This window comes from Lepidochelys olivacea (genome assembly GCF_965140295.1).
Source record: "Lepidochelys olivacea isolate rLepOli2 genome assembly, chromosome: 6".
In the NCBI taxonomy this organism is placed as follows: Eukaryota; Metazoa; Chordata; order Testudines; family Cheloniidae; genus Lepidochelys; species Lepidochelys olivacea.
Window position 1 is genome coordinate 117,284,354 of NC_140416.1, and position 26,853 is coordinate 117,311,206.

General features: G+C 46.8%; 2 protein-coding genes across 3 annotated transcripts; one reads left to right on the forward strand and one right to left on the reverse strand.

Moving 5' to 3' along the window:
* On the reverse strand, positions 1-11,563 carry JKAMP (JNK1/MAPK8 associated membrane protein). Of its 2 annotated transcripts, XM_084630525.1 has the most exons (7): positions 11,463-11,553; positions 10,939-11,030; positions 8,045-8,199; positions 6,681-6,887; positions 4,210-4,391; positions 961-1,037; positions 1-493 (listed from the first exon to the last, which is right to left on the reverse strand). In XM_084630525.1, the coding sequence occupies exons 1-7, from the start codon at positions 11,464-11,466 to the stop codon at positions 275-277; spliced, it is 936 nt and encodes a 311-aa protein (XP_084486651.1). In that variant the 5' UTR covers positions 11,467-11,553; the 3' UTR covers positions 1-274. The 2 variants fall into 2 exon arrangements, with proteins under 2 accessions (XP_084486651.1, XP_084486652.1); XM_084630526.1 differs by lacking the exon at positions 10,939-11,030 and having other exon boundaries at positions 11,463-11,563.
* Positions 11,564-11,918: 355 nt separating this feature from the next.
* Positions 11,919-21,649, forward strand: L3HYPDH (trans-L-3-hydroxyproline dehydratase). The gene is made up of 5 exons (XM_084631036.1): positions 11,919-12,430; positions 15,326-15,495; positions 17,580-17,702; positions 18,308-18,445; positions 20,228-21,649. Exons 1-5 carry the CDS (start codon positions 11,941-11,943, stop codon positions 20,351-20,353), a joined length of 1,047 nt encoding a protein of 348 aa, XP_084487162.1. The 5' UTR covers positions 11,919-11,940; the 3' UTR covers positions 20,354-21,649.
* Positions 21,650-26,853: the final 5,204 nt, after the last annotated feature.

Here is a 26,853-nt window from a genome sequence, read left to right on the forward strand (position 1 = left end):
ACAAGGTATGTCCCACCAGTATTTACACATAGTGAAAAATGTATATAGATTAAGACATTATCCACTTCGATTTTTTACAAGCCCTTCATGAAGTTAAAGTACAGCACTTTAAGATTACATACTCTTAGATTCTGTACGGTGTTTTACCCAGAAAATGTTTTGTACAGAAATGACAACTTCAGTCTAAGAAGAGCTGAAGGGCATAACAAACAGTGAAATTCTTTAATCCATGTTACTGCGATGGTTTCATTGCGGGTGTTGGCACAAATTACATTTAATGTCCATTTGCTCCTTCTGAAAGGATGCGTGAAGGTTCAGTGTACTTTGCAGTAAGTAAGTAAAAGAGGGCAGGTGCAGGTACCAAAGCCAACAGTGGTAAATCCTGGCCAAGTCTCTCCAGTTTGGAAATAGAGATGATTCCATAGGCATGAAGTAACCAGTGGCTAGAAAGAACAACAAGCCTTTTCTTCCTGACAAGAAGATCCTTGAAAGACTTGTAAAAGAAAAAGTGGTGTTAATGTTTTCACACCTACATTATATCTGACACTTAAGTGAGAGGTTGTGCACAATGCAGGGAGAGGCACTATATATAAAGTCTATTGGACTTGAGAATGATTTGACTCTAATCACTCTCTATGATCTTTCCCTAGTCCTCCTTGGGAGAGGGAGTTGCATCAAGGACTACCAGTTCATGCTAGTTTCCTTGAGCTGGACCCATATGCCAAAAATGAAAAAGGCTTATTCCCAGAATAAGCACAAGAGTACAGACAAATACATGAGGCAAGGCAAGCTAGCAGTCTCCACTCAAGTCAGTATTCCAGAAGATATTGTAGCATATGCCAGATATCTGATCATGCATTAACAATGAGCTAGTGTTCCTTATCTTACTTCTCAGGCCTCAAGGCTCTGCTGGTAAAATTAAGTTTTAAAATCTATGACAGAAGAGACATTTCTACCTACCTCTACTTCAGAGGCAGACATGTACACAGCCAGAGTAACCAAAGATAACACCAATATAATATATGGGAATGCATAATCTAAAGGCAAACATTGCATGTATTAGGGGGAGGGAAAAAACACCACCACTTTAAGTACATTTCAGCAAAAGACGTTAACTACTGCTATGTATGCAACTGTTCCACTGAATCAGTCCAGCCTACTTTAGCCCACGGATTTGAAATTTAACAATCATGCACTACAGTATGAATGAGTGATAAACAAGCACAGAAGTTTACTTTTTGACCTTCTAGAGCAGTAATACTCGGATTGTGGCTCACAAGCCACAAGTAGCTCTTTAATGGGTCTCCTGCAGGTCTTTGTAGCACGATATGAAAACACGGTGTGGTTTAACCAATCAGGATGCTTTTACTAGGTTAACTTATTTGCTGTGAGAATAATTTATATCCAAAAACTAAATATTTCCCCTGTCATTCACACTACTGTGGCTCTTTTGGGTAATGTTGTTCACTAATTTGGCTCCTGAACCACTGAAGTTTGAGCATCACTGTTCTAGAGGTTTCAAAATCCATTTCCTCCAAGGCCCAAAGGATCATATTTCTACATAACATAAGAACGGCCATACTAGGTCAGATTAATGATCCATCTAGCCCAGTATCCTGCCTTCCGACAGTGCCCAGTGCCAGATGCTTTAGAGGGAGTGAACGGAACAGGGCGATTTATTGAGTGATCCATCCCATGCTGTCTAGGCCCAGCTTCTGGCAGTCATAGGTTTACAGACACCCAGAGCGTGGGGTTGTGTCCCTGACCACGTTGGACAATACCCATCAATGGACCTATCCTCCCTGCATTTAACTAATTTTTTTAAACCTAGTTATAGTTTTGACCTTCACCCCATCTCCAGCAATAAGTTCCACAGGTTGCCTGTGAATGGTGTGAAGAAGTGCTTCCTTTTGTTTGTTTTACACCTGCTGCCTCTTAATTTCATTGCATGACTTCTGGTTCTTGTGTAACGTGAAGGGGTAAATAATTCCTTATTCACTTTCTCCACATCATTCATGCTTTAATAGACAGGTTTCAGAGTAACAGCTGTGTTAGTCTATTTGCAAAAAGAAAAGGAGTACTTGTGGCACCTTAGAGACTAACCAATTTATTTGAGCATAAGCTTTCGTGAGCTACAGCTCACTTCATCTAATAGACCTCTCTCATACTATTTCTAATTAGGCTCTGTACATTTTAACATGCATCACTGAAGTTTAATAGCCCTCTGGCTCCCTCCTCCACAGCTAAAGCACAAATGTGAATAGAAAAGTGGACAGAAGAGTCCGCTGAAATGGGAGCGTGCATGCTGAGTGATGGCACGGTGACATGCTGCCCTTTCACACAGGAACCCACAGCCTTATAGCGCAAGGCTAGAACTCGAGAATGGAGGGGGCCTAAGAATAGCTACATTTTCCAATTTGCTTTAGCCCCTTCTGAAAGGAGAGGTATTTCTGCTGGAAAAGAGAGATTAAGTTCATACCACTAAAATGCAGCATAATCTTCCAGTCCACACCCGCTGCTTTGAGGGGTAAAAGGCAAGGCACAGAGCCATGTGTCCAGGAGGGAGGGAATAGCACACGAGGCAACCTCTCCTCGTGGATTCCTCAAGGTCTGGAGGCCACAAACCCCTCTTCATATTGGCACAGGCAAGTAGCTTTTAGAATAATTTAGAACAATAATTTTCTCTCTTGAGCTGCTGACTGCATTTGAGTGTTCTCTAGCCTCCCATTGTCACCGCTTTCCCAATGCATTCCTTAGCATTTGCTAATTCTTGCCTTTATTTAAAATATTTCTTTCTGGAAGGCTGAATTTACAGAACTGCAATGAAGCTTGGAACAGCATTCCTACTACCTAGGGAGCGAGGCCAATGCTGCTTTGGAGAGGTCTGAAAGTTATCTGTGGTTTTAAACCAGTGTGTGTGTGTTAGGATATAGATATTCAGGCCAGTCTGCAAAGGCCTATACTTTAAGAATTTGTGTGTATTGTTATCACTTAGCTAGTTCTAGAGGTATAAAAGAAAATCAAAATCACAGTCAGCCTGTTTATGGGCCTTCTCTTACAGTGACAGTCTTAGGCCCTGTTCTTAGGCTAAGATCTCTGGCTAAACAGCAGAGGCAGCCATAAGCTAGGAAATGTATGGTCACATCCCAAACTAGTCACATTGAAATAAGGCAATCTGATCTATCATCTCCAGAGAAAGGGAAGAGCCTAGAGAATGTAAAAGGAGGTTTAGTTTGATAGCATTCTATTCAGTAAGAAATTATCAATAGACACAGCTGGGAAACCTTTATGGCTTAATAGATGTAGTTGTGAAATCCTCACTTCTGTATTGTTTTGTCATTATAGTTCCCACTTTGCTATTATTTGCATGGTCTGTCTGGTTCTGTGACTGTTTCTGTCTGCTGTATAATTAATTTTGCTGTTTCTGTCTGCTGTGTAAACTAATTAAGGTGGGGGGATATATTGTAACATGATTATTTAACCAATTATGTTACGATTGGTTAAGGTATAGCTAAGCAGAACTCAAGTTTTACTCTGTAGTCTGCAGTCAATCAGGAAGTAAGGGTGGGGAAATTGGAATCATGTTTTGCTACGGGGGGGAATGGGAACAGGGACACAGGTACGGCTCTGTGGTGTCAGAGCTGGGAAGGGGGACACCAAGGAAGGAAACTGGAATCATGCTTTCTGGAAGTTCACCTCAATACACATCGAATTGTTTGCACCTTTGGACTTCGGGTATTGTTGCTCTCTGTTCATGCGAGAAGGACCAGGGAAGTAAGCAGGTGAAGGAATAAGCCCCTAACAGCATGCGTGCAAAGAGCTATCTTAGCTAAACTGATAGTATACTTAATGCACTGTCATGTTCTGCTAAGGCAGCACTGAGTTGATTGGCTAAGGAACTTACTATTGATTTACAACACCAGCTCTATGATTTGTCAATGTTTTCCCAAGAAGCGGGGGGGGAAGGGGCACGCTTCTTCATGTAATAGATGGCTGTGTGGAGTAATCTCATTTTATAATAGCACTGCGGGCAGATATTTGAACAACAAAGGTAATTTTGATGAATGTTTCTTTATACATTTAACGCAATAGCCTTACGCAAGCAAAGCAAAAAAGGACATACTTTGTCCACTGAGCAAGGTGTTCTTTTTGTTAAGGGCATACGTTTTAAAAACAAACTAAACAAAAAAAAACAAACAAACAACTTACAGAGCAGGCCTCCTCCAACTGCTTGAAGTACAGTTAGAATAGGAAAGAAGTAGAGTGCTGCATAAATACTTTTAAATCTATCTGACTTTCCTAACCCACAGGCAATCTTCTTAACCAGAAGCGGTCGGAGCAGCATCATCAACACCAGACAGAAGGCATAGTATATAAATACAATGGTGTATCTATAAAGGAAAAAATACTTAGTATTTGCATTACAGTAGTAACTACAGGCTCTAACAGACCTAGGATGCCTTGTGTTAGGCACTATACACACTCTCACACAAAGAAAAGTTTACAATCTATATAGAGGGTGGGAGGGAAAAACAGGCCCAGAGAGTTCAGTTGACTTGTCATAGTTCACCCCAGAAGGCAGTGACAGAGGTGGGAGCAAACTGCAGGTTTCCTGACTCATAGTACAGCATCCTCTCTAGACCAAACTGCCTCCCCAGGGCAGTGAAAGCAACATGTAGGTTAGTTCTTAAAGGCTGCCCAAATCTATAGGTGTTTCTTAATTCTCTCTCCTGAAGTGTAACGAAGATGTATTGAAGCTCGCTGTTAGAGTCTCTGTACTCCTAAACCCTCATGAACAGGCTCCCTTGCATGGCTGCTCGCTGTGACACTAATTTAGGAGATGTTAAAAGGTACAGGTTGCTACTCTCCAGTGTAAGACTACTATAATTACCATTACTTGAGTTCTTTGTGCAACTACCTAGAGCAGGGGTGGGCAAACTTTTTGGCCCGAGGGCCACATTGGGGTTGCAAAACTGTATGGAGGTCTGAGTAGGGAAGGCTGTGTCCCCCAAACAGCCAGCCCCTGCCCCCTATCTGCCCCCTCCCACTTCCCACCCCCTCAGAACCCCCAACCCATTCAACTCCACCTGCTCCTTGTCCCCTAACTGCCCCCTCCCAGGACCCCCCCCAACCACCCTCCAGGACCCCATCCCCTATCCGACTGCCCCAACCCCTGTCTGCACCCCCACCCCCAACAGGCCCCCGGGACCTCATGCCCTATCCAACCCCCCCGGCTCCCTGTCCCGACTGCCCTGACCCCTATCCACACCCCTGCCCCCTTACAGGCCCCCTAGGACCCCATGCCTATCCAACCCCCCCCGTTCCCTGACCCCGCCCCTAAACTTCCACCCCCTGACTGCCTCCACAGAACCTCTGCCCCATCCAACTGCCCCCCAGGACCCTCCGCCCCTTATCCAACCCCCCTGCCCTGGTCCCCTTACCATGCTGCTCAGAGCAGCATGTCTGGCAGCTGCCCTGCCCAGCCCAGCCAGAGCCAGACATGCTGCTGCTTTGCCCTGCAGGAGTGCACAGCTCTGCTGTCCAGAGCGCTGCCCACGCAGCAGCATCGCTATGGGGAAGGGGGACAGCAAGGGAGCAGCCCGGGGCTAGCCTCCCCAGCCGGGAGCTCAAGGGCCAGACAGGACGGTCCTACAGGCCAGATGTGGCCTGCAGGCCGTAGTTTGCCCACCTCTAACCTAGAGATATGTAGAATTTCTCCCAAAGAGCCAGCATGCTGCAATGTGCCAAAAACGCTGCCAGTAAAGCTGCAGTTACAGATTGTTGGCTTGCTGGTTTACTATGATTCACTATGCTGGTGCTTTAAAGAAGCAGCACAAAAAAGAAAGCTCACAAGACTTCAAAGGGGGTTTGGTAGCCCACTGGTCTGGGTTAGATAAGCCCTTTTACATTCTACACTGTCAAAGAGGAATTTCTAAAGAAGTCAGTCATTTAAACAATTGTTAAAATCAACATTATAAGCAGAAGAAAGGAAAATTGATGCACTCTACCAGATGAAAGAATGACTTTGTATTTGTGAAGTGTTGTGAATGTTCAGATTTTTTTTCTTCAATTAGTGGCATATGGCTATATTTCAGACTAAGGTTATAGTAAGCTGACTTCCTTGGTTTATCCTCATTTCATCTAGAACAGCACTCAGTATAAAGTTTTCTATCTCTACCTCTGTTTGAAAGTTATACAAACTTTAGAATTTAAAGCATGTATTTCTACCAATACCTGGAAAAAAATTTATTACTGTTCACTCATAATTAGTATAAGCTGCTGTTATAGACAAGCAGATTCACAAATAAACTGAAGTCTAGACTACCACTAGGACTTTCCATTTCTCACACAAGGGCCAATAAAAGAATTAATAAGCACTTACAGTGTTCCATTTTGAAGTGCCATATAAACACAGCCCCCAATTCAAGACAGCACTTGGGCACATGCTTAAGGTTAAGCATGTGCTTAAGTGCTTCTCTGGGTAGGGATGCTTTCCTGAATCCAGGCTACATTAAGTACATTTTGGCAAGCAGATTACCGTTCTTACAAGAAGTACTAACTTAGCAGAATACGGCCACATTTCAGGGTTAAATGTACCATAACCCAGCATTTTATAAATTTCTGAAACACATATGGTGAAATAGCAAACTGATAAAAAAATACTCTGACTTTATACTCACAGAGGATAGACAGCTTCATGAGTACAGTGTATAGTTGTAATGTAATCAGGACTTGGGTTGTAAAGCATCGTATACCAGTCAGAAAGCATCTCTACCTTGCAAGAACGGATATACAGAAAACCTACTGGATCACTCACAAGCAGTGTAACTATTGCTGCAATACTGCATTCGAATAAGGCAGTAAGATGCTGAAACAATGCACTGGAACTGCAGAGGGAGGAAGAAAAAAGTTCTTTAATACCACTTGAAAATCAACAGGGAAAAAAAGTCAAAAATATCAAATGCTGAGTGAAGTATAAAGACTCTTTCAATTCTAAACTGTCTATTGTGTTTAAATTCACTATGAAAGATGTGCCAAAGCCACAGTTATTACAAAATGAAGATTGAAGTAAGCATGATACTGAAAATAATCTTCTCATTTATCTGAGTCACACTATTTAGTGCACAAGTGCAGTTGTACTTCAGCTAAACTTCTGAAACTAACATTCACACCACATTTAGTCTAGCAAAATGAAAGATCAAATATGCAAGGCAGGTGAGAGTTATACAACTTCCTACAACGCAGAAAGCATATTCTTTGTTCAGCAAAACTAAACTATTAAGTATTGCAACATTATAAAGCCCTCTGCCTAATTCACTGGCAAAGTGAGAACTAAGCACCACCCTTGATATTTCCAAGGCATTAATTTCTAAGTTACCTATTCTTTATAAATGGTGGTTTTCATTTTCATAGTGACTTGCTACATATGTTTTTTAAATAAAAGGGCAAACATTTTAAATCAGATGCATGAAACTCTCACTGGAGCTGAAAGCTCATGTTAAAATGATATATTTTAGTGGGTTGAGAGTTTATAGTATGAAACATTAAGTGTTTAGTATACTGTTTGCACACCACGTTAAATGGGCATCATTTGTAAAATATTTACACAGCATGAAAATACAGAACGCAGCCACGTTCTTTAACAAGTCTGTTATAAAGTGCATTCAGAAACCTAGGATACTACAGTAAAGGTTAAGTATCTTCCCGTCAGAGTATTACTATATCTTTATAACCCCTTTAGGCCAAAACCTGACATATGTGAGCATTCCCTCCTACACCAATGAGGATTCCTTCAATACATTTAAAACAAGGAGTTGGGTATAGGGCATTTCCTGGGCACTGTGACCATCTGGGAGGAACTTGCAGCTCTAAGATGAAAATTAATAAACCCATAAGCACAGTGTGCCCAGAAAATTAGCAGCCTGTGTATCTGCCTGCCCAGTAGCCTGACTGCTTTAGCACAACTCAATTTGCCTTCTCATATGAATGATATACATTTATGGTGGGCCTTTTTGTTTTTAAATTAAATAAAAAGATTACTAACCTCTTTTTCCCTGAATACCATTCAATGAAGAACCAGTGCAAAATCAAAGGAAGCATAGCCATAAAGCCAAGGTATAGCCAATCATAATGCCCTGGAGATCCTGTACACTCCCGACAGATTTTATCACCATCTGTTCGCTGTCCTCTCGGACAAACCTACAAAAACAGCACCACAAAACTGTATTTACAAGTGCCTAAAAACCCAATAACTGATTGATTGCTTTGTTGGAAGCCCAGTTAAAGGGAGTGTGTGGGCTGACAAATTTACATTATTCAAGGAAGTTCAATCCCTCAGCCCTCCACTTGCCCCAATGATCCCATCCCCTGAGCAAACTCGTCCCACTCTCATTCCATCCCTTACGCTCACTTTCATCTAGCTTGTTCCCCTCACAATACAAAAATGCTTTAGTCTCTTGTGTCCTACAAAATCCCACCCACCTTTAACCCCGCTTGTCTCATTAACTACTGCCCCATATCCCTTTCATCTCTAAGCTGACTGCATGCACTGTTTACCAGCATTGTCTGGAGTTCTTCTCCTCCAATTCCATTGTAGATCCTCCAATCTAGCTTCCACCCCTTGCACTCTACTGAAATTGCTCTTGCCAGAGTCTCTAATGACCTCTTCCTTAAAGCTCAGAACCAGTACTCCATCTTGACCTGTCAGTCACTTAGTCAACTGTGCTCCTCGAAATCTTGTCCTTCCCTAGCATCCATGACTCTCCACTCTCCTGGTTCTCCTCCAACCTTTCTAATCGCTCCTTTAGCGTATCCTCTGCCTCCCTTCAGCTTTCGGGGGGGTCCACAGAGCTCTGTCCTTGGTCCCCTTTTCTTCTCTCTCTCTGCCTTATCGCTGGGTAATCTCAACAGCAAACACAAATTCAACTACCATCTCTATACTGATGACTCACAGATCTATGTCTCCACTCCAGACCGGACTCCTGTCTGAACTAAAATCTCAGCCTGTCTCTGACATCTCCTTGTAGATGTCTAGCCATCAAGCTCAACATGGCTATAACAGAGCTCTTAATCTTCCCCTACCTATCTTCTTGATCATTGGGGAAAATGCCACTCTCACACCTGGCACTCAAGCCCATAACCTCGATGTCATGTTTGACTCAGACCGCTCTCTAGGTCAGTGGTTCCCAAACAGTGGGTCCCAGGCATGGTGCAGAGAGCAGGGTTGAAGTGTGAGCCCACACTGCACTCATCTCACAGTGGTGGTTCCTGTCCTGCAGATTCTGGGCCTGCTCCAGGCATTGCAACCTCATGCATGGGGTTGCAGCACCACTCAGGCTTGAAGAGGCAACCAAGCCAAACCTGAGTGCCGTTGCAATCCTGGGCACTGGGCTGCAAACACCCAGAGCAGGGACCCGGACCCAGGCCCAGCTCCACTGGACAGGAGCTACCACTGTAGGGTGAGTACAGATCAGGCTCTCTCTCCAACTTCCCTTTGCACCAGTGTTAGGGTTGCAGTGGTGGGGTGGAAAGTGCTGCTACAGGTGGTCGGTGCCCCCTCAGTGGGGCAGAAGAGGAGAAGGATACTGGCGAATGATTTTTGGCTCCTTCCTTCCATGAATTTGGACCCTGGGTGGGTCACAAAAAAAAGACAAAATGCATTTGGTGGGTCGCCTTAGTAAAAAATTTGGGAACTGCTCCTCTAGGTCTTCACAGCTAGGCTGTGCCTCAAGCTTGCTAATTTTTTTCTGCATAACATCTCTAAGACATGGCCCTTTCCATCCATTCACACATTTAGAACTCTTATTCAGGGTCCCCGTCATCTCATGTCTTGATTCCTGCAACATGGTTTTCTCTGGTCTTGACAGATGAAATCTTAGACCCATTCAGAATGCTGCTACTGCTACTAAGATAATTTCCCAAGCACGTCACTTTGACTATGTCACCCCTTTCTTGCATCCCTGTCTTGGTTCCCTCTTCTCTATCACATCGAACATAAGCTACTTGTGTTTCAAGGCCCTTCACAACCTATCCCCAGCTCTTTTTCACTATTCAGATGTCAGCTCCCTCCTCCGATGGGCCTAAGATGCCAGCCTCCATCGTCAACTTGGTAAATCTTCAAACACACAGCTACGTGCTTCCTCCCATGCTGCCCCTCTTGCTTAGGAGCTCCCTGTAAACATCTTCCTTCAAATCCCTCCTTAAAACTCTCCTTTGCTGGGATACCTATAAAAAACTTGACAAAAGTCAGGCCACTTGGTGTGCTGAGACCATTGATTAGCATGCTGATCAATGCTACCTCAGTTTCCTTGCACTCCCATCTATTTGTCTGTATCTATCTGTTGTCGCTTGTCTTACACTTAACGCTACGATTTAGTCGCAGAGGTCATGGATTCTGTGACTCTACCGAACCTCCATGACTTCTAGGGCTTGAGGAGAAGGCGGGATTGTGCGCCCCTGCCCTGCAACTGGAGCTGGCTGGAATCAGGACCCTGCAGCCCCAACCCCATGACTTCTGCCAGGGGCTGCAGCTGCGTGCCCCAGCCCCACAGCCTCCACCGGGGCCGCCACTGCCACCCCTGAGCTGATCGAGGTAAGTGGCACTGGGCTGGGGCCCACACCCCTCCTACCCCCCACACCCAAACCCCCTGAGCCCACTAACCCCCTGCCTTGAGCTCCCTGCCACACCCCTCCTGCACCCCAACCCCCCTGCCCTGAGCCCCTTCCTGCACACCGCACCCATTCCCAAACTCCTGCCCCAGCCCTACATTCAACTTCCCCACCCCGATGTAGCCCTCGGGCCAAAAAGTTTGCCCACCCCTGGTTTAGACAACCTTATGCCTCCTTTGCACGTGACACAGGCGACACCACATCACAGGCCAAGATCAGGCCCTAGATCTCGTTCACAAATTCAAGAGTCTGTCGGAATTCGGCACTTACCCCACAGTCGCCGTAGATTTGAGTGGACGCATTTAAGTATTGTGCGGTTCTCCCGCAATACAAGCCAAGGCAGGCTGGCTGGATAGCTACAGCTTTTAAAAATACAAGGAGTTGCAACACTGTAGTACCTCACGTTACTGGAGATGCAACAGCAAAGCCGGTGGAAGAGTTTGTGGCACCGCACTTAAGAAATGGAGTTCTAGGCCCCCACTGATCCCCCCCCACTCTTCCCCCCTCCAGCTCCCAGGCATCCCTCCCCTGCCCCCCTCCCGCCCGGGGGCAACCCCCCCACCCCGTCCACTCCCTCGGCTCCAGGGACCGCCCCTCCCCCGCTGCAGGGAAGGGGGGGCGGGGCTGCTTTGACCCCGGGACAACCGGGTCTCAGGCTGGGTCCCGTCAGGGGTCCCCGCCCCCACGAGGGGGCACCGGGAGGGGCCCGACAGGCGGCGGCCCAGGGAGGAACGGGACGGAACAGACCCTCCCGGCCCGGGCCCCGGCACGGTCACCCCGGGGGCTGCGCTCACTCATCTTGCCGCAGCAGGGCCCACCCGCCGGAGCCTCCCCGCAGAGCACCAGCAGCAGCCGCCGCTTCCGGACTCCTGGGGCGGGGAGAGGCGAAGCTCCACCCCGCCCGTCTGCGTCACTTCCTTCTCGCCTGCGTGGCAACGGCGGGCTGACTCCGCCCCTACTGGGGGCGGGGTTTCACATCCCCCATCCCGCTTGTGGGCGAGGCCAGGATAGCCCCCGCCTACCTGAAGGCGGAGCTCCTTGCGGCCTCTCGCCCGGTTGGGCGAGGTTTCCCCGGCGCTCCCCCAATGGGGGCCCGCTTGGCCGCGCACCCGCCCTTATGGGCGCGGTTACCGCGCAAGCCGCACCCCGTTGGTGCACGACGTCGGGCGGACTCCGCCCATTTGGGCGTGGCCAGCCTGGACCCGACAGGCTCCATTGGTCCTGCCCGCGCCTGGGCGTGGCCGCCACGCGGCGCTGGCGGGGCGAGCGGCGATGGCGGCGCCCGGCTGGCTGCCGCCCGGCGCGCGGGCCGTGGCGCGCGTGGTGGACATGCACACGGGCGGGGAGCCGCTGCGCATCGTGCCGGGCGGGCTGGAGCCGGGCCCCGCGGGCCCCACGCTGCTGGCCCGGCGGCGCCACATGGGCGCGGAGCTGGACCACGTCCGGCGGTTGCTGGTGCACGAGCCCCGCGGGCACCGCGACATGTACGCGGCGGCGCTGGTGCCCAGCGAGCTGCCGGCCGCCCAGCTGGGCGCGCTCTTCCTGCACGGCCAGGGCTACAGCACCATGTGCGGCCACGCCGTGCTGGCGCTGGGCCGCTTCGCCCTGGACGGCGGCCTGGTGCCGGCGCCGAGCCGCCCGGAGACCGCGGTCACCATCCACTGCCCCTGCGGGCCCGTCACCGCCTTCGTGCCCTGGGACGGGCAGCGCAGCGGCAGCCGCGTCCGCTTCCACAGCGTGCCCGCCTTCGCCGCCGCCGCAGGTACCGGCCCCTGCCGCGGGCAGACCCCGAGCTCCTGTTCCTCAGAGCCGGGGCGCCCCCGTCTGTGTGGGATCCCCCCCCCCGGGGGCGACCCCTGCCGGTGTGGTACCCCTGTGAGCCCCTGTCTGTCAGCCCCCTAATCGTAGTGTGGGAGCGCCCCTTGTCTGGGTGATCCCCGAGCCCCCCTCTGTGGGACCCCCCGGGGCGACCCCCGCCTGAAAGCCTGACCCCTTGTCTGTCAACCCCCCCAATCGTGGTGTGGGGGCACCCCTTGTTTGCGTGATCCCCGAGCCTCCCTCTGTGGGACCCCCCGGGGGCGACCCCCGCCTGTGTGGCACCCCGTGACCCCCTGTCTGTCAGCTCCCCAGTTGTGGTGTGGGAGCGCCCCTTGTCTGGGTCATCCCCCAGTCCCGCTCTGTGGGACCCCCTGGGGTGACCACCGCCTGTGTGGCACCCCTGAAAGCCTGAGCCCCGGTCTGTCAGCCCCCCTGTCGTGGTGTGGGGGCACCCCTTGTTTGGGTGATCCTCGAGCCCCCCTCTGTGGGACCCTCATCCACTGGAGCCTTGGGGAGGGGTGCCCCTGTTCTCTTCCCCCCCCCCCAGACTGTACGGCCCCCACGGGTGAAAGTGATGACTGTGTGCATGACTAACAGCACTAAACCTGCTCTCGCTTTCCCCACGTCTGCCCCCCCGCCCCCGGTGTGAATTTGTGAGGTATCTAGGGAGGGGTGTTATGGGTGCTTTGGTTCTGATGCTGCAACCAGCTTCAAGCATGTTTCAGAGTAACAGCTGTGTTAGTCTGTATTTGCAAAAAGAAAAGGGAGGACTTGTGGCCCCTTAGAGACTAACCAATTTATTTGAGCATGAGCTTTTGTGAGCTACAGCTCACTTCATCGGATGCATGCCGTGGAAACTGCAGCAGACTTTATTTATACACAGAGAATATGAAATTTTTTCATAATTTTCATAATTCATTTTTTCATATTCTCTGTGTATAAATAAAGTCTGCTGCAGTTTCCACGGCATGCATCCGATGAAGTGAGCTGTAGCTCACGAAAGCTCATGCTCAAATAAATTGGTTAGTCTCTAAGGTGCCACAAGTACTCCTTTTCTTTCTTCAAGCATGTGTGCAGGCCCCTTGCCTTTGGAAGCAGGTGGCAGCATCAAAGGGCGTGGCAGGGCTCTGGCAGCCAGCAGACTTTCTGCAGAAAGGATTATAGTTTGTGCCCTGCATGATGCTGCCACCTGAGCCCATATTGGGCTGGCAGCCTCCAGCTCTGCAAAACTGAGTGCACCCTTATTCCTGGGAATTAGAGTGGGTAATTTAAGACTGTGTAAACATCAATAGTTTGAAGGAGAAAGCTTGTCCAAGATTGGTGTCTCTTGGTCTGCAGGGTAGTTATGGAGATACCATTTACTGAGATCACTCCAGAAAACAGAGGAATGATTTGTTTTTAACTTTGTATACTCCACTCATTAAGGGTAGGAAGAGGACAGGCAGGTGAATGTTTTGGTGGGGAAAGGTTTCAGAGTAACAGCTGTGTTAGTCTGTATTCGCAAAAAGAAAAGGAGTACTTGTGGCACCTTAGAGACTAACCAATTTATTTGAGCAGAAGCTTTCGTGAGCTACAGCTCACTTCATCAGATGCACTGGCAGTTTCCACGGTATGCATCCGATGAAGTGAGCTGTAGCTCACGAAAGCTTCTGCTCAAATAAATTGGTTAGTCTCTAAGGTGCCACAAGTACTCCTTTTCTTTTGGTGGGGAAAGGGGTTTTTTAATGAAGTTTGTACCTACTTTTGACTCCACAGAAGAATAGACCTGACTATGGATCTGCCCGATGTTGAAATTGGTGACCAGGTCGAGAGGATGAAGAACTCTGCTTTGTAGGGCTCTCTGCAGATGACCTACCTAATGTTTCTGAGACCCTTTATTAAGTAACAAAAGAGCAGAACTTCGGATAGATTAGAGACTTCACAATACCTGCAATGTTTTAGGATGATATGCTATCCCAAATTTGTGTCTTCATTATTGCATAACCATATTCAGCTTCTGTAAGTACACTAGGAGTCACTCACACTCTTCAGTCTGATGGTCTCCTGCGTTTTGCTATTTCATTTTGCTACTGCATTAATTCCTTTAGCTGTTCCGCTTCCTGCCCTCCAGCATCCTTTCCTTTCCAAGACTCCTTGTTTCCATTTTATATCTGCATCTAATAATTGGTCTACTCACTGTCGTTTGTTTTTTGGTTTGGGTTTTTTAATATTTCTAATGATTGAAACTCATGACACGATTTCTAGCATTGTGTTCCTTGACTTTCCTGTGGAGTTCTGTGCCATTCACTTGCTTTAGCATCTAACTATATTTACATCTCACTTCAAAGTAAATCTGACACTGTAATTAAGTTGATTTACCCTACTGTGTTTGTTGGAATCCTTCTGAATTGATTGAATCTGATTGCATTATCTTGCATTAATAAGCATGAGATAAATTGTTTTTAAAAAAATCTAATACTTCTAATTTGGAAAGAGTACAGTCTGTATAGTTGGCCAAATTCAGCTCAGCAAGGACAAGGACAAATTGTTCCCTGATTTAGAACCCAAACTGACCTATGGATTTTAACAGGAGAGTTTTTCCATTGACTTTAATGGAAGTTGGATCAGGCTCTTATAAGACTCAGCACTTACCTCTATCCTTTGTCAAAGTGCTACACAAAATTATCCTTGTTACTATGCTAACAGTTGCATTAAAATCAGCAACGTTGCACTGGGGTGTGAATTAGGATAAAATTTGGTTTCCTGTGTTGAGAGGGTTGGGGTGGGGGGGGAGATAATATTAGCCATATATGTTCATGCACGGTTCTGTTTGCTTTTCCCTCTCTCCTGTTCTGTTTAGATGTGACCGTTGATGTTCCTGGCCATGGGAAGGTGGTGGTCGATATTGGATATGGTGGTGCTTTCTATGCCTTTCTCAGTGCTGAGAGATTGGGATTAGATGTTTGTTCTTCAAAGACTCAGGATCTTGTAGATGCAGCAAGTGCAGTAACAGAAGCAGTAAAGAGACAGGTACAGAAGATGCCAACATACCCCAAATACTTTTCTAACAACGTAGTAATATTGCAGGGTTTTTCTTAGAGGAGATTATTCATGACGTTGGAATTCTATACCTGGAATTTAAAACAAAGAGTAAATATCATAATAGACTTTCTCAGGTGTTTATGGGTGTGACTGTTCTTGCCCTGTTAATGTAATTTTACAGTTTAGTTAACTTAAACTGTTGATTATATTGCTAGAAATGTGTTGAATAATCCAGATAGCCAGAGGTGCTGGAAGTGGGGGAGTTTGTGTCCAGCTGCAAATACAAATTTTTTTAAAATGCAGAAAACACACACAGCACAACTTGCTTCAGGAAACATAGGCACTGCCCTTCTGGATCAGACCAAGGTCCACCCAGTCCAGTATCCTGTCTCTGACAGTGGCCAACACCAGCTGCTTCAGAGGACGGCATAAGAATACTCCAGTAGGCAGGTTTCATAGATTCTTTTTGTTTTGTTGGTTGGTTTTTCATAGAATATCAGGGTTGGAAGGGACCTCAGGAGGTCATCTAGTCCAACCCCCTGCTCAAAGCAGGGCCAATCCCCAATTTTTGCCCCAATCCCTAAATGGCCCCCTCAAGGATTGAACTCACAACCCTGGGTTTAGCAGGCCAATGCTCAAACCACTGAGCTATCCCTCCCCCCTGTGTGGCATAGTCTGCCTCCCACATTAGGTCTCAGCATACACTACTGTGAAGCAACTGCATTGTTGTGTTTTGTGATGTGTCTAGCAAGATTAAGTGGCGTGTACGCCATATACCTATCAAATACACGCCCGACACATTAGGTGCTGAATGCAAATCATTTATTTGTAGAATTGGGCATTACTCATAGCAGGTTAATTTAATGTTTTCTTCACTGTGGAAGATGTTATGTTATAACTTCTCCGTGTGATCAATATTCTGTGTTTTTTTGACACAGTTTCTATATCACGCTTTAAGGGGAAAAAAGCCATAAAGTTTCAACTATGTTCTATATTTCCCATGCTTTAGTTGTCTTAGCACAATACCGAATTACAGATGCTTTGTGTTACAAATGGCTCTGTTTTAACCATCATAATACCCAAATAATATTTAGCATCTTTCTAGCAATTTACATTTTCAAAGCTCTGTATAAATATTAGTCTTTCCAACACCCATATAAGGTAGGCAGCTATTATCCTCATTTTACTGTTAGGGAAACCTCTTCATCTCAGTGTGCCTCAACTAAGGGCTTGTACACACTTGCGCTTACTTCGCTATAACTTAAGTCGCTCGAGGTATGGAAAAGCCGCCGACACAGCTACTGCTGCTCAGGGAGGTGGAGTACTTGTGCCAACGGGAGAGCTCTCTCCCATTGGCATAGAGTGTCTGCACTCGTACCACAGCTGCATCGGTACGGCTGCCTCGCTGTAGCCATTCTAGTGTAGACTAGCCCTAATCCAAATTCAGAGCCAGGGCTGAGGACTCTGGAGTTGCTGTTTCCAGTCTACTGTACTGCCTTCTGAATGAGTGATCTTACTAAAAAGTGTAATATTAGCATATTTTTAGTTTGAATTTTGTATTTATGTCTTCTTAATGACTTCAGGAGCGCCCATATCTAGCATCAAATTGTCTACTGTAGTCTGTTTAAATGTCTGTCATGTTTGTGCGTGTCCCACCTCCCACTCAATGCACACATCCCTGTACAGCCCCAGGCAACAACATCACACTGATGGTTTGTAGTCAAGCAAATATTAGACCTGAAAAATGCATCCTGAACAGAGCTTAGGAAATCAGTGAAGTCAAATCTTGAAGAAATACCTGAGGGTTTGAGTTGCACATGGGAAATTCCACAGTTCCACGATGTCTGTAGTCTTAAGTGAACACAAGATAAAAAAGTTGCTGTCCTCACTAATGAGCCTCAGTTGTGTTACCTGTGGGCTAGAAACAAATGTGCCCAAGAGTCATTAGAATGGCACATTTATACCTGTGTGCACGCCCACCTCGGTCATCTTGAAAAAATCTTACTGCAATTTCATTGAAAATATTTGATTGTTGTATATGTCTGTATATCCATTTTGTGTGTTGTTCCTAGTTTAAACTTCATCACCCTGATAACGAAGAGCTTGCTTTCCTCTACGGTACTATATTAACAGATGGAAAAGATGCATTTAGTGATGAACCAACAACCAACATCTGTGTGTTTGCAGATGCACAGGTATGAAAACATGCTACTTTAAGAGATACAAGATAAGTAATGCCTGGTCTGTGTGTCTATTAAGAATGAGTTAAATTCTCTCACGGTGCTGCAAAGGCATTGTCTTTGAAGTGTCATCTGTTCCTTAACAGTAAACTATTTCAGTACAGAATGAAAGCAGGTAAATATTTCTGAAAACATGAGAGAGGCTTTCAGTAAGGATTAAAAATGAGTTTAGTAGGTAGGACTCTCCCAACTGTCACATAGGAATGATCCAGAGAATACCAGTCGAGAGAATTTAGTTGCTCTGGATTCTGTTAGTGATTATCTGCAAGTGTTACAGACCTGAAAGTAACATGAAGGTTTAATACTTGAGTAGTAATTATGAATATTGTCAAACTAGGATCCCTCACTCCTAGTATTTTGCCAAACAGAATCATAGTCTAAAAGTGCCAGAACCCACTTAGTTTCTTTTGTGCTTCTCTCAGCCTGTCTATTTACAGAACCCCAGAGCTAGGAAATGCCAATGTCTGTAATGCTATGGACTGTAGGGGGAGGCGTTTTTCGTGTTTTTGTAATAAAAGAGAAAAATTAAAAGCTAACGAACGTTTTATTTTTTAATTTAGGTCGACAGAAGTCCGACAGGCTCAGGCGTAACTGCTCGCATTGCCTTACAATACCATAAGGGACTCATCCAGCTGAATCAGACCAGAACCTTTCGAAGCAGCTCAACTGGTTCCTTGTTCACTGGAAAAGCAGTGAAGGCAAGCAGCAAACCTCTTCTTTTCTGTGTATTTTAAGGTGTTTGTTGTGAATTCTGTGCTCATGCCAGTGAGGAACTAACAGCACAGGCTTAAACCAGGCATAGTTGCACTGTCTACAGACAGCTCTGCCACTGTAGTCACTTCTGATCTGTAGCATCCCTATAGTTTCAGTCCTGGGCCTGTTTTGAGCAGAGATTGCAAGTCTTGACAGATTGTGTGTCTGAGAGCAGTGTGTTATGGATAAATAGGGACGAAGATTCACCTGACACAGTAATCTTTCCATTATGATCATAGGCTATACAGAAAGGAATAAACAGTATGATGATGAAATTCACAGATGATACAAAATTGAAAGGAACTGAGGCTGGAGGAATAATTCAGAGACCTAAAATAATTAGGAACATAGGCAGAAAATAATACAAATGGGGGCAGGGGCGGAATAATCCAAAACAGACATTGTGTGTGACAAACCGAAGAAGTGGCACTGCTGAAAGAGACTTGGGGGTGACAGCCAACTCCAGATCAAAGATGAACTCGAAGTGAAAGGAAAAAAGACCAGTGCAGTTTTGCACTGTATATACAAAGGCTCCTCATCAGAGGAGAGCAATATTTGTATGGCTTTCGTATGGTTACAGCTAGAATCTTGCCTTCTGGGCACTTGTTCTCCAAAAAAAGATTTCTGAATTGGAGGGAGTTGAGTGAAGAGCACCAGCAACATGGGCTGGTGGGAGTGATTTACAAAGAAGATTAGGTTCAGCTGAGTAACAATTAGAGAGAGACATAGGAGGCTGCATACATTGGAAGGAGGAAAATTGGGTTGAACTTGGGATGGGAAAGCTTGTGAATGTCAGAAAAATTTCCCCAACAACTATTGGACTAGGAAAGGGAAGGAGCCATGTGTCTGAGGCAGGCTTGCCAGAGGTAACTGCAGTTCCATTTAAAGTGCAAAACTATTGATTAACAAAACCAATAAGCAAACCGCACGATCTTAGGCCATGTCTACGCTACCACCTATGTCGGTAAAACTTATGTCGTTCAGGGGGCTGAAAAAAACACACGCCTGAGCGACATACGTTTTGCCGGAATAAGTGGTGGTGTGCACAGCGCTATATCGGCGGGAGAGCTTGTTCTGCCGCCGTTCGTTGGGGTGGTTTAATTATGTCGACGGGCGCGCTCTCTCCCATCGTCGTAGAGCAGCTACACGAGAGATCTTACAGCGGCGCAGCTGCGTTGGTGCCGCTGTGAGGCCTCTAGTGTAGACACAGCCTTAAACTGTGATTTCTGTTCCTGCAGCAATAGTGGAGCCTTTCCTTGACTTGACTTGCCTTCCTGGAGCTCCCCGCAGAAGTCGTCATAGGCTGCTATTTCAAATCTTTTATACAGCAGCTATACACTTCTTGCCTGTTAACTGATGGCTCAGTCCAAGCTAGGTTGGCCTGTGCCAAATAGAAGCCATTATCAAGGTGTGGCTCAGTAAGGCCTAGTTTACTCTTGAAAGACAGGTTGACATAGCTAGTTGGTCAGGGGTGTGAAAACACACTCCTGACTGATGTAGCTGTGGGTGTAGGTGGGTTATATCTGCGAGTGACTCTGTAAGTAAACAAAAGCCCTCTGACTGTAACTGCAATTGGTAAGAGCTGAGGAACACCCAGAGAAGCAGTGCCATTGGTGACCCAATTTTATTGTACTCCGCTACCTACTGTGTAGTAATGCTCTTTTGTAAACAGCGAAGAACCCCCTCAATGCCCATTCAATTTAAATCTAAACCTTTTCTCTTCTCAGGAAGCAAAGTGTGGGGACTATAACGCTGTTGTAGTAGAAGTCTCAGGAGAAGCCTTTTATACTGGAACAGCAACCTTCGTTGTTGAAGAGGAGGACCCACTGAAATACGGATTTTCTCTAAAGTGACCTTTGCCATCATTCAATTGCCAGCTTTTAGATAGTAACCAATATCAAAAAGATGATCGTTGTAATCTGTAGGGGGGAAATATAAATACACTGTATTTACTTAGCTCATATATTCCTCATAGACTGCTGCAGCTATGAATGGTTAAAAACAAATTCATTTAAATATCATAGAGCAGAGCTTAAAAAAAACTTTCCTGGTATCATGATTACTTGTATTACAAATAAAGATCACAGGCCACATTATTCTGTAGTGATTAGCATGTATTATACAAGTCTGGGTCTGTTTGAAACTGCATTTACAATTATATTTCAAATGCTAGATAGTAAACAAAGCGAAGTTTGAAGGGACAATTTCAAATATAAGTGCCTCTTGTAAAGACATTATGTACTTTAAACTCTACTTCAGTGCAAGGATTCTGTTAAAATGCAGTATTCTAATCTCCCATTTTTATTGTTTTAATTCTTGTAACATGGCCTCCGTCACTGATCTTAAGCGTTTCACAGTCATTGTTTTTGGCTCAATTGCCCTGACTTGGTCATCTCACTTTAACTACTGTAACCTGTCTGGCCTGCTTCCTTGTTCAGATCTCTTAAAAGATACCAGAGCTGAAGTTATCTTTCCTGCTCTACAAACATTACCCCTGTCAGTGGGTACTTCCATTGACATCCTGTCTCAAGTCACTTCGTATTCAGGCTCCTTGTCATGACAAACAAGGGGCTACCATGCCTCTGCCTGCTATTCATCTGTCTCCTTTCTGCATTCTTGGCATTGTGCCTTTTGATATGCTGCCCTCTGCACCTGGCGTAGGCTGGGTCATACTTTGCCAATACTTTTGTCCTTCCAATCATTTAGCCTCCATTTCTTCAAATATGATCCCTCCTTACTTCTCAATAATCCCCACACTATGTTCAGATATGTAGTCCAGTGTCCTCTTTGTTTCAGATCACAAATCCGTTGGGGGCAGGGAATTTCTCTATATGGGCTAAATCCTAATCCCAAAGAAGTCAACCGTAAAAATCTGACTTCAGTAGCGCCAAGATTGAGCCCTATGTTTGTAAAATGCTGGGTATGTTTGTAGCACTACATAATATGCAATCCACTGTTGTGGTTGGATGTAACGTACTAAATAGTAAATAATGCCTTTCACTTGTGTAGCTAGACCCTTCATAATCTATTGCAAGCTAAATCTAAATTGTGAGCCTGGAGTCTGTGCTACCATGATAGAGCAGACTAGAAAAAAATGTGGCAGCTTGATATAAAAATGCTAGTAAATGTGATGAATTGGTACAATCCAACCCTAGTGCCTGATAAACTCATTTTATACTGTCCCATAAATTCAGATTTTATATTTACAATGCATATCTGTAGTTGGATGAAGAAGCTGGTGGCTTTAACAGCTAGTTGAGACATGAACCCGTTTGGCACCTAGGAAAGTAGTTTGGAGTCTTGGAGTAAGTACTTTAACTAGAAGTTTCTGTTGAAACTGTTACCTATGAAACAGTTAAACTGATGCTGAAATCTATAAGTGATTATAAGAGGTGTAACGCCCACTGAGATAACTGAGGTCATTCACCCTCCAAGTTTTTGTTTCAGGATGCCTGCAGATTCAGGAAAGCAACACTACTCATTTTGCTCTCAGGCATGTTTTCAGTGTTATCTTCAAAACTTCAAGGACTTGATATCTTTCTCATCCATTTCATCTTGCCCTTTAAAACCACAAAAGTGTTATGAAACTCAGTTTCATAAGACCTCTTTAAAGTCTGCTAAGTCATTCAATGCATGCAGAACTGTTTAAGTTAGCATTTTTGGAGGGGGATTATATATTTGCTACTATGTGGTATATATACATACAATGGAAAAATACAAAGAGCATGAGGCTTTGTCTGCGTGGGAAATATACTTCAGTATAGCATAAGATGTGAATTTAAACTGCTGTAGTTATACAAGTATTGCCCCCAGGTGGATGCTCTTATTCTGGTTTAAGAGGGACCTTTTCTGTGGTTTAGCTTATTGCTTAGGAAGGAGTTTAAGCTATACTGAAAAAAGGCACTCTGTACCAGAATCAGCATCCACCTAAATTATACTGCTGTAACATAAAATTTCCCTGTGTTGACAAGCCCTTAGTAACAAATTAGATTAGGCCTTGTTCAGATGTGCTGAGCAACCCTAGCTCCTGTCAAAGCCAAATGGAACTGCAGGTGCTCAGCCCCTCTGAAAGAGAGGTAATTTGTTCCTCAGTTTCCCCACTTGTAAAAATGAGGGCAGTAGGAGTGGGACCCCTGAAGGGACTTAGGCATTGCAATGCTGAGCATCACAGTGCCTACTTTAGCTGTGTAGAAAATTAGGAACAACACTGTGATCCTCAAAGCTGAGTTAGGCAACCAGGCTCTCTAGACAGTGAATGGGAAGAGAGAGGGAGGACTTTAGAATGTGATCCACAAAAGCCATTGTGCTAAGCATGGAGCTGCCTAATCTAGCCAACTGGAGATGCTGATCAGAGGGGGGATTGTGCTAAGCCCTGCCACTCTAAGACTGGGCTGCCTGGAGGTGCCTAGCTCTGCTTAGCGATCCATGAACGGGCACCTGCAATCAGGCAGCTTAAATGCCTAATACTCACTGGGCCAGGGAGCGAGATTGTCTAGTGGTTAGGGCCCCCATGTGGGAGATCCCAAGTCCAGTCCCTGTTACAAAACGTTTTATTTATCTACAGTTGAACAGCTTCAAGGGGAGAAACTGAAGAAGCCCCCCTGCCCATCAGAATATCCCAGGTGCTTTTTTAAAAAACCAGCTGCAATGAACCAGGCTATTGTAGCATCAGAGTAGATACAATTGGTGGCATACTATGATGTATGGTTTGCTGGGACACGTCCTCAGTTGATGTAAATTGAGGCCAATGGAGCTATGTCAATTTAGGCCAAGTGAGCATGTGCTCCTCTGTAGCTAGGTACTGATGTGCCCTCATCGTTGTAGCAGAGTCCCTGTATTTTGCTAGGCTTGTAGGGCCAAATCCTGCAGTCCATACTGTGGTAAATCAGGACAAAGAGGCAGCAAATGAGAAAAAAAATCACAATCACACCATTTCTGAGCCAGAGAAATTCTTGGATGTGGTCTGGAAAAAAAGAGTCAAATTAAAATTCCATGTACATTTTAAAAAATGTAAAAATATATATTGAATAGTATCTGATAACTCCATTTGAGATCAATCTCTCTATTAATTTCAATGAAGAATGAGTACCTTACTGTTTTCAGTGATGTTGCAGCCATATTGATCCTAGGAGATGAGACAAGGTGGTGTGGTCATATCTTTTATTAGACCAACTTCTGCTGGTGAAAGATGTTTCTAGCAGGCAAATGGCAGCTTCCATGGAACAAGCTAGGAGATATCCATAGTTTGAAAGGAGTTTAGGCATTGAGGTATTTCTTAATGTTTGTCAATTTTAATTAAGCTCTAGGGCATATTTATCCACCTATAGAATGCACAATAGGAAAACAGTGGAATCGTCCCTTAAAAAGCTTAACAATGATTTGAGCCAATTTGATTTCTGCCTTTCCTATCACCTAAGTCTATGGCTACAGCGACACAAATTTGCCGTGAGCTAGCATGAGTATAAACAGCAGCATAGCCAGGGTAGCATATGGGTAGCGGCAGCAGAGGACATGGGTGAGCTATGCCTAAAAAAAACCGTCTGGAACCTGGTGGGTATGTAGTAGCCCAGTGCCTCTGCTGTGGCCAGGGGCGGCAGGTTTCTATAATTTTTTGTGGTGCCCAGAATGGTTTATCTTCAAAATGTTTTGGGCTAGATCCACCAAAGGCTCAGAACTACAAAGCCTAATATTTAGGCACCCTGCTACCTAGTGGAATCCACAGCCACAACCAGCACCTGTCAGGGGTGGTCAAAGTATTCTGAGTCCTGCCCCTGTGCAGAAGGCTGGACTAGATGGTTTCTTGAGGTCCCTTCTAGCCGCACATTGATTCTAATAGTTAGGTGCTCAGTCTCCCTATATAATCTATGGGGAGGGATAAGTGCCTAAAAAAGGGATTCACAGAAACCAGCAAGCTAAGCGGGCAGCTACCCTAAGGTACCACTAGGAAATGGTGAGGGCTGTGGGTGTTAGCCTGCCCCAAAGAGAGCCAGGTCAGCCCTTTTTTACAGACACTCGTGAGGGTGGTATCTGTGCCTTCCCATATACACAATAGGCCAGTGTTCAGAGCACTGCCTGATTCAGAGCCAGGTCTTGAACCCAGAGCTTCCCCTCTGAATGCTCCCTCCACTCGGCTATAGGGTAGTGTCCTTATTATCAGGGGTGTCGTAGGTAAGACATGGGCGATGATTTTTCCACCATACGTGGCACTGATGAGGCCCCAGCTGATGACTGTCAGAGATGATGGAGGTATACTCAATCCTGCGCATGCAGGGGGCTGGATGAGATGACCTCCTGAGGTCCCTTCCTGCTGACATTTCTATGACTCAGGGGTGGATCTCTTTTAATCCCGCTTCTTGGAGCAGTTCCACTTTGTATTAATACTTGAATAGTCATTGGGCCAGTGAGCGAAAATTACACTATAGCCAGTGGTTAGCAAACGCTCCTGGGAGACCCAGGTTCCAGTCCCTGCGCCAATGACTAAGTCAATAGTCCCCAAACTGTGGGGCGCACCCCTGAGGGGGCATGGAGGAATGTTCGAGGGGGCACGTGGCAGGGCCCAGACCAACCCCTATGGGGGCGCCACTCAGTCCAGCTCTGCCCCTAGCCGCAGCTCAACTCCGCCCCCTACTCTTCCCCCACCCCAATTGCAGCGTCACTGCACCCCATCCCTGCACTGCCCTCAGCTGCACCTCCACTCTGCCCCAGCCCAGCTCTGCCCTCAGTCCCGCTCTGCCCCCCAGGCCAGCTCCGCCTCCAGCGCCGTCCCCCAGCGTCAGTTCTGTGCCCAGCTCCACCTTCGACTCCCCTGCTGAGCCAGCCGCGCAGTAATGGAGGGGGCACGGACAGCTTCCATTACTAGTAAGGGGGGGGGGGCGGCAGGAAAAGTTTGGGCATCACTGGACTAAGTGAAGCAGCTTCAACAGGAGAGACACAGAAAAGCGCGCGCACGCACGCACACCCCCTTCCCCAGGCCCCAGTGATGAGGGCGCTCACCTCGGAGGTGGACGATGTTGTTTCAAGTCCCTGCTTCAAAGCTGGCAGTGTGGGGATTTGAAACTAGGTCTCCTACGTTGTTGGTGCGGGCTTTAACCACTAGCTAGTGGGCTGAGGGAGGCAGGAAGGGGGTACCATCACTAGGGTTGCCAACTGTCTAATCGTGCAAACCCAAAGACCCTTGCCCCGCCCCTTTCCTGAGGCCTCGCCCCTGTCCTGCCCCCTTCTCTGAGCCCCCCCACCCTCACTCACTTTCTCCAGGCTGGGGAAGGGGGTTGGGATGCAGGAGGGAGTGCAGGTTCTGGGAGGGAGTTTGGGTGCGGGCTCTAGGCTGGGGCAGGTGGGTGGGGTGCAGGAGGGGTCAGGGGGTCGACACTTACCTCGGGCAGCTCCTCAAAGCAACCGGCACATACCTGTGGCAGCAGCTCCTAGCCAGGGGGAGCCGGGGGGGGGGGGGGTCTCCGCATGCCACTGCCTGCAGGTACCGCCCCCCGCAGCTCCCATTGGCTGCAGTTCCCAGCCAATGGGAGCTGCAGAATTGGCGCTCAGGGAAGGGGGCAGCATGTGGCAACCCCCTTCCCCACTCCCAGGGTCCACAGGAATGGTGCTGGCCACTTCCGGGAGCAGCGCAGCGCAGGGCAGGTAAGGGTGGAGTCTGCCTTCACTCCACTGCCACGCCAGCCTGTTAGTGCCCAACATCTGGCGTCTGGCTGAAGTAGCCACTGGGGGAGAGAGAGAGAGAGAGAGAGAGCGCGATGCCAGGAGACTCCTGCTGAAAGCAGAAGGGTTGGCAACCCTACCCATCACCCCAGAACACCCTATAGTGCCATGGTTAGGCCCCTCACCTGGGACATGGGAGACCAGCATTCAAGTACCTGCTCCAAATCAGGCAGTGTGAGGCTGTGAACTATACGTGCTCTCACCACTGAGTTATAGGGTGCAAGGCACTATTCCCTCTGGCTTGGATTTTTGTGAGAGAGGCTTGACCTGGCTTAAATACCGAACTGTGGGAGAGGGCTCACAGCTGTGCATCCCAAGAGGCGATAGATGCCTCCCTCATGTCCAGATTTAGCCCCCCCCCGCAACTCCCTTTGAGGGACTGGGCTTAGGCCACCCCATCCCTCTCCGCTATATTTCCTACTCGCTAGCTTGGGGGGGGGTCCAGCTTATCGTGCTGCCTTGTGTGTATTCCTTTTGCAGACACCGAACTTGTCCCATGCATTGTATGGGCAGCCTGGCGTTAGGCAGCACAATGCTGAGCCTAAGTCCTGGATCTGGTGCCTACAGGGCTAGGTGATAGCTGAGCAAGGGGGCTGAGGCTCTGCAATTTGGAGGCAGTGGCGGTGAGGTTTCTACACCA